Source organism: Arachis duranensis, chromosome 2 (assembly GCF_000817695.3).
Source record: "Arachis duranensis cultivar V14167 chromosome 2, aradu.V14167.gnm2.J7QH, whole genome shotgun sequence".
Classification (NCBI taxonomy): Eukaryota; Viridiplantae; Streptophyta; class Magnoliopsida; order Fabales; family Fabaceae; genus Arachis; species Arachis duranensis.
The window spans coordinates 93,255,170-93,263,517 of NC_029773.3; the positions used below are offsets into that span (position 1 = coordinate 93,255,170).

General features: G+C 31.2%; 1 protein-coding gene across 1 annotated transcript; it reads right to left on the reverse strand.

The window, feature by feature from the left end:
- Window positions 1-892: 892 nt before the first annotated feature.
- LOC107476279 (uncharacterized) lies at window positions 893-3,319 on the reverse strand. The gene is made up of 5 exons (XM_016096076.3): window positions 2,933-3,319; window positions 2,284-2,384; window positions 1,687-1,800; window positions 1,504-1,605; window positions 893-1,276 (listed from the first exon to the last, which is right to left on the reverse strand). Exons 1-5 carry the CDS (start codon window positions 3,168-3,170, stop codon window positions 1,106-1,108), a joined length of 726 nt encoding a protein of 241 aa, XP_015951562.1. The 5' UTR covers window positions 3,171-3,319; the 3' UTR covers window positions 893-1,105.
- Window positions 3,320-8,348: the final 5,029 nt, after the last annotated feature.

Genomic DNA, 8,348 nt, shown 5'->3' on the forward strand with positions numbered 1-8,348 from the left:
ATTATAAAAAAGTAATGTTATATGCTATAGGCAGTAGGCATCATATAATTAATCATATAACAGGCACTAAAATAATTTATAAATGTATTAAAACTAGTTAAAAGCTCCCCCTTTTTCTTTTCTTCTCCAGATATAATTACATACTATATATTTTCGATTTTATTCCACTGTTATTTAGCTATCACCTTCACCGCCCTGTATCCAAAGGCAAATTTATCAGCAGAAAAAAGCATAGCATCATTGCATCACTTAGGTCAAACTTGAATCCCATTGGACAATCAAAGTCAATATTTCACAAACAGTTTTGGCACATATTTCCCGGTGTTTCCACTTTCCACCCCCATTGATATTTACTAAAATCCCATCAAAACATGGTGCATGGTCAATTTTTTTAGGGTCAGCATTAATTAGGACGCAATACTGTGAGGAACTGAGGATGAATACATGTGATTGCAATTGACAAGCTTTTACGCTATCAATTTCATACAAGTTATTTCACTCTTATGATATTTAGGGTGTATTTAGTTTGTAGTTTGCAAATCATACTTATTGAACCTCCTTTTACACTCTTCAAATCGAAATTTAGATTATGCAAATAAATTCAAATGGGCTATATCTCTAGAATAGCACAAATCTTCTTTCCTAAACTTTTTAACAAGTTTAAATTTTCACAACCCTAAATTCTGATCTTACCTTCTAGCTTAAGTCTTATTGACCATTTATCATGGCCAAAGAATAAAAAAGAAAAAAATTACAAGAAATGAGTTGGGAGGCTTGCTATTCAAACCAAAAGGACTTTCCACATAAGGCAGACAAATATGTTCACAACATGTTTGCAATGAATTTCAATTTTCTGTTGTAGGTGAACAAAAAAACAGTTGAATATTAAGTATAAACTACAAGAATAACAATCGGGTCTTGTCATGAATCGGTTGTATGAATCAAACAACGTCATGTTGTTTTATTATTAACATGACAATAGTTTTTTTTTTTTTGTACATGTACAGAGAGATACAAATGAGGATAACTCTTTTTGAGCATATTCAGAAGCACAATTTTATATACAAATTTGCAGAAAGAATGGTTAGAGATCTATGTTTTGTATTTACAGAAAGTACCATTGCCAATAGGCCTTCTCTACAATACCTCCACCACTTTTAACAGCTAGATGAAGCGTCTCAGATGCCGGAGGAACACCCCATAGTAATGGCACTGCAACAGTCATGGTTAGCTTTTCATGCAAATCACCTTTGACTTCCTTCTCTGCCATAATAACCTGCCATACAATATTGACTCTAATTTTCAGAGAACTAAGGTTTGCAGTTGGTATATTATATCAGAAAAAACTTGAAAAGAAAAAGAATGCGAAGTTAAAGATGTAATCTAGTGGAATATAAACGTAAGAACATCCCATGAAATTAATAACGGATTGCAACCGACAACATATTCTTCAATATGTAGTAAGAAGCAGGACAAAGTAATGTTATTGCTGTCGTGACCTACCTCCCCACCATGCTCTAAGACAGTGTCTTCAACTACATCACTGAGCATCTCAATGGAACGGCAGAAGCCAAAAATGCAGAATCTTCTTCCCATATCAAGTCCCTAGAAAGAGAACATTCTGTATTTACAGCAGTTTAAAGGATCTATCATAAAGGAACTTAAGTCCAAAGGATGAGGACTAACATTAGTAGCTGCAATATCGAATAGTGCGCCTAAACAAAGGCCTTGATCGGGATCCATGTAATTACTTTCTTGGAACCGTTGTTTTTGAGAAGTTTTGAATTTCCCCTGCTGCTTCTGTGAAACATGAAAACCAGCTTATCCTATCTGAATAAAGATCTGACTTTGCAATGGATCATAAACAAGATGAAGAATGAACCACAAAAGTGCATTGATTCTGTGAAACCAACCATTCCACCTATCAGATTAAGATACTTCTGTATCAGATAGAAAGGGGAAAAGAATCCCCCCTTTATTTTAGAATATGCAATATACCGCTTGGACCATGTAGAGAATGAAAACCTCACACGCAATGACGCAATAAAAGAAGTATACAGTTATATACTAATATGGTTGGAACTTCTAATATCCCAAGCTTTTATGGTAGTTGATCCCCGCCTGGTTTATGTTTATCAAAAGTGCTGCAATGCACCAAAAGTACACATTCTAGAATAATAACAAACTAAAGAAATGATGCGTCCTGCGACTAGGTTTCACTCGGAGTTATGATTCTAATTTTTTAAAACAAAAGTATAATGAAATTGCATAATAAAATCATACATCTGAAGAGCTAACATGGCGAGGGGTGATGGAGCCTCCAATCTGCACCAGTCCATCAGCGGTGAACAATGTAATTCTATCCTCATGAACCCATTGAATTTCTGAGAAATCATTGAAACAAATTAGCAATATAGTACTTAGCAAATAAATCTCATCAGCATAAAAGAGCATTATATCATTTTCCAAAATGCAGACTCTGATGAAGGTAATCTCAGTTATCGATCAATTAAAACTTAAAAAGTACCAAATGCCATGAATCCAAAAAGCACTGCACCCTTCAATAACCTAAAAATCCTCTGAAAGTTTATAAATTATACTTGAAGAATACCTAACTCAACTAAAGCAGCAAAATCACTAGGCCTTGAAGAAACAAAATAACACATAAACATCGAAAAGAAGAAGGCAAAAGCTCCACCATTTGATTTCAACAAAAACTAATTTTAATTTTCAAGATTTCAGCTCAAATATTCTAAAAAATGCACACACATTTAAATATTATATATATAAAAATATGTTTCGCAACCTGCACAATCATAACTAGCGCTGCAGAATCAAATTCCGAAATTGAAATGAACTTCAATTACAACAAACAGTGAAAGGAAAATCCAGCTACTTGAATGAAATTTCAGGAAAAAGAAGGAAAGATTACCGGAGTCGGATTGGAACCACGGGAAAGATCGAAAAGGATCATCGCCGGATGGGTTGGAAGAGTCGTCGGTAGCTTTGACCACGATATGATGGCGAGAAGAACGAGATGATGAGAAATTGAATGAGGAGCTGAAAAGCGGGGAGAGAGGAGATGATAGCGTGGAACGAGAAATTGATGCAAGAGAAGAAGGGAATCTGAATCTTGAGAAGCAAAGTGCAGAGGTTTCAGCCATTGCCATCGGGAGAGAGAGAGAGAGAGAGAGAGAGAGAGAGAGAGTTGGTTTACGTGAGAGGGAAGAATGGAACACTTTTTGGGAAATCAATCAATCCATGGTGTTGTGTTCATCGCATGCTACGACACACATTTTCTTTGGAACTTGAGGATACAGTTTATTCCATTTTTATTTAAATAACTAAATTCCATTTTTTCTGGTTCACAATTTAAGGGAAAAATAACTTACACCCAAAAATCTATTTCCATTTAGATTAACGAAAATGTCATCAATTTAGTTTCTACAATTACATTTATTTTTATTTATTTCTTTTAATTTGAGCTACCTTCTAATCCAATAGGCTAAGGATTAAGCTACATTTATTTTTATTTATTTCTTTTAATCTGAGCATTAAATTGGGCTGACCGGCCAGGTTAGCTTGAGAACTGAAGATTCTATTGGGCTGCATATTTTTGGAGTTAGACCTATGGGCTTTGTCCATTTTCCGTTTGGCATTGTGTAATAAGCCCAAAGGTTTTCTGTAGATATTGGGCTGTTCTCTCAGAACTTTAAGAATACTTGGGTCATGTCCAAAAAATAACGTTCCAATATGCTATTTATTCCACACTTATCCAAATTAAATTACAACTGAGTATCAATACCAAAAAACAGAAATTACAACTGAGTATCAATACAAAAAAAAAATTACAATTGAGTATCCAATTATAGAAGAAAATAAGACACTTCCTAATCCGAGTTTAAGATGGAATAAGATTATTTTTTCTAATTATCTTGTTTTAGAGATTAATTTGCTCACATTTAATAGCTATTTAATCTTGACTGAGGGTTTGAGTAGTTCATCAAACAAATAGCTAGAAAATATTTTAAGTATTCACTCATTTTTTGTATAGATCAACATGAGAAATATCATGTAAACATCTGGTTTTCAAAATATATTTTGATCAATATAAGAAAAATAAAAATACGAGATATATTTTTTTATCTTGTTATTTGAAGTCCATAATATCCATCCATGTTGCATTTGTGTAGTTTGTTAATTATCAAAACCAACATATAGCATTTTTTAATCAAAATAAATGTACATTTGCATTTTGATGTACCAATAATATGATAGATGGCCCCACAAATTTAATTGTCAAACCGACTTTATAACTAACTAATTCTGTTCAGTTCGGTGTTCCAATTCAACAATCTCGTAGCACCAAGATTTTGGAAAATTCATAATCAACAGTCACTACCAAAGTGAAGCTAACTTGTGCACTTGGACCTAGTAACTCACTTTACTTTACCAACCTTCCAACTCATAATTTTCATTGGCAAATACTCAACAATCATAATCCATCACTCTAACAATCCATATTTTATTAATTTTTTTAGCTTTTTTCATCATTTTTTTAAATTTTATTATTATTAAAAATATAGTTATTTAGATGTCTTTTTTTATCGACTTAACTTTTTAATTTAAAAAATTTTTATGACATAAAAAACTAAAATTAGATCATTGTACAAATTTACATAAAAAAAAAAGTTTTTTCGTAAAAAAATTAAAGTAAAAACTCAGGTGCAATCGACTTACTTGAGAGTTGTTAGATGATTTGACTGATTTAACTAAATTTCTATCTAACTCTCTTTCTATTTATTTCAATATTTAGAAAGAGAGGTTTGACCAGAATGATGAGAAAATAGAAAAAAGTACTAAGTACATGCTCTGTTCCATCTGAAATGTTGAGGAACTTATTGGCCCTGAGGAAACCTAACAAGTAATGAGGTTTCAGCCTTTTACGTAACGCAAGATATAAATTTTGGTAAGAATGAATGACCCCATTTTCCCCATTTTCAATCAATCTAAATAGTCACCCTTTTCAATCAATTCTATCTAATATGCAAAGCCAAGTTGAATCACATATTTTTGCCCCTCTAAGTTTAACTTTTTTCCTTAGCCGTAAATTAATTCATGTTCATAAATTTATTAGATATGACTCCAGTCGCTATTAGAAAATGACACAAAAGACCCCAAATGTTGGAGACAAGAACCTCTATTATAAGAATCCTACAATGCTCCAAGGTAACCTTATCATGATTTTCTGGTTATAATCAACACAAAATGCTAGACTTGTCCACTTCTTCTATCAATTATGTTTTTGTGTTCTTAAACATCATTTTCATATCAAAACATTGTTCATATAGTAGGCCACTAAAATCAAATTAAATATCTACCATGTCAATTTTTGTTACATGATTTTTTACCAACTCATGGGTGGTTAGTCACACTTGACTTTGACTACCATATTTAATTAAGGGCTTTCTTTGATGATTTTGATGGCTAGCTATTAGCTAATTTCAAAACCACTTTTGTTTATGACTATGTAGACTTTTGATTACTAGGGACAAGAAATTTGACAAATTATATGAAATAAAATTCTTAATTAGATTTGAAACTCCTATAGCAAAATTATAATGTGATGGTGATATATATGAAAAAGAATAAATGACATTTTCGTCCTTAACCTTTTTTTTTGCGGACATTTTCGTTCTTGACTATTGAAAAATACTTTTAAGTTCCTAACGTCCTTAAAAGTTAGTCCTTCCATCCAAATGTCTCCATTAGACCTAACGGAAAAAGCTGACGTGACTCCCGTAATGCTTGTCACGCGTATGCGTCGTATGACAAACTTCTCACCCACACGTGAGTGGGAAGTTTGTCATACAACACGTACGCGTGACAAGCATTATGGGAGCCACGTAAACTTTTTTCGTTGAATCTAATTGAGGCATTTGGATGGAGAGATTGATCAGTCCAACTTTTAAGAACGCCAGGGACTTAAAAATATTTTTTAATGGTTAAGGACGAAAATGTCCGCAAAAAAAAGTTAGAAACAAAAATGTCCTTTACTCTATAAAAAATAAAACGAGATATGGGCAATGAACTATAACATAAATACATAATCACATACATATATCATTCAAAAAACAATAATATTGACCAAAAATACCTATGTTTACTTATTCTCCTAAATAAGGTTTTATATATAGTTCAAGAAAATTCATTGGTGGAACTATTTGTGGAGAAATTATTAATATGAAATCATTGCCTAGAGATTCTTTTGTCCATTGTGTGGCTAATGAAGTTGATATTGCCATGGAAAACATTTCATGGTAGATAATAGGAGGGGAAATAACAAGTAATATACTAAATAGGTATGTTAATTATGCTTAAGTAAAAAAAGTGTGTTTAGACAAACATTAATAGATGATTTGTACCATTAAAAGAATTGGAAAATTCACAAGGTTGAAGGGCTAAAATTCACATATAAACATGGACCCATTATTTAGGCAAAAAAGAGGGCCACATCTAATGTCCCTACAATCAAATCTTGTTTGTTTATGATGGTGAAAGGATGTGAAATATAATAGAAATATGATATAGTTTAATTAGTTGATGACCTAATTGAGTATGAAGATATTTTACACACCATCTCTTGTTCTTAGAAGAAGAGAGAAAAAACAAAACAAGTAGAGAATGTACACTATAATTACCATTTAATCACCTTAGTTTAGCAAGTAGTTAACCAACAATGTAATAATTTACAAATTTTACAACATCTATGTCAATGTGTCATGGTCCCAAATGGTACCAACTACAAATTTTAGGAGTCAACAACTTAGTTTATTAATTTAAATGAAGAAAAATAGCTACTTGAATAGTGATTATTCAATTCTTAATTGAAGTTTATGTGTTTAGAATTATGGCTAGTCTCTAATAATTAACAAGGCCTTCAAAGGCTGAAAAAGTAAGTAAAATTAAACCAATAATAAATAAACAAGTAAATAAGTAAAAAAAAAAGGAAGAAAACAAAAATTAAAGTTCATGAAGATTTTTAAAAGTGGAAAAGGCAAGGAGTAGAAACAAGAGAGGGAATAGAAAAATAATGATGAAAAGGGACAAAAAGAGAATGGGCCCTTAAGCATGGTAATAAGGAAGGTGCAAAGTGATCATTCACAGGTTCACACATGCATACAATTATGCTTTCATGACACATACACCAAACTGCCACTATATTTTATTTTTATTCACTCACTTAATTTGGCAAAGAATTACCATTTGCCACTATATAAAAAAATTGATCATCATTAACACTTACAACACCCTCAGCACCTTTTTTTGTCATGTAAGTCACACAAAGGACAAGTTGCATCAACCCCATTATATACATCCATTAATTAGTATGATTCCATGAAATTTCCTCACCTTTGGTCAACTTCAAATTATTTCCTCCAAAATAATGGTTTTCTTGAAAAATTGAAACCTTTTTCAATTCATAAACATTGTACTAAAGCATTTTTAATCCCCATTTTGTACTGATACAATGAATCCAAGGATTAGATCATTGCCAATTTGTCATAGTACTATAACTTAACTAACTTCTATCTAGAAGTGTAATAAACTAAGTAATCATGCTATAAATATTTTGTGAGTATATCAAGTAAAACTATATAAAGAACTATAATCATATTCAATAGATTGGAATCTTAGACTTCAATTGAATCAATGATTTTATTTTTTTTTTGACAGGGATCAATGGAAGCTTATTACTAATGATTTTATTTATACTTAATTATATTGGCCTAACTATAATCACATAGTTGGCAAACACCATCTTGAACAGAAAAGTACTTTTATTTATTTCATTATTAAAAAATTTAAAAAAAATGGAAGGGATATATATTTTTTTAATAAATATATATCCCTATTAGTTTGGCTTCTAACATTATTTTTTTGTCCAAAATCCAAACGTATGAAAGGCAAATGATATATGGTGGACACCACTTATATTGTGAGAAATAAGAATTTAATAATTTAACAAAAAAAAACTCTTCATTTATTCATTTAAGATTGGATTTATACAAAACAGAATAAACTAAATTGGAATGAGATTGTTGCGGTTAAGGATACCTGTTATATAAAAAAATAAGACATTTATTTGATTCTTTCTCATGCATATATATGTTGGACTCCACCAAATGAATTTTTTGGAGTATCTAAAAAGCTAAGACTAATCATAAGCAAGTAGTGCAATATTTTCTATGGAAACATGTTAGATTGGAGGAAAAATTGTATGTATGTTCAATGCATCATATTAATTAATTTATCATTTAATATATAATATATATGATCTTTGTCAT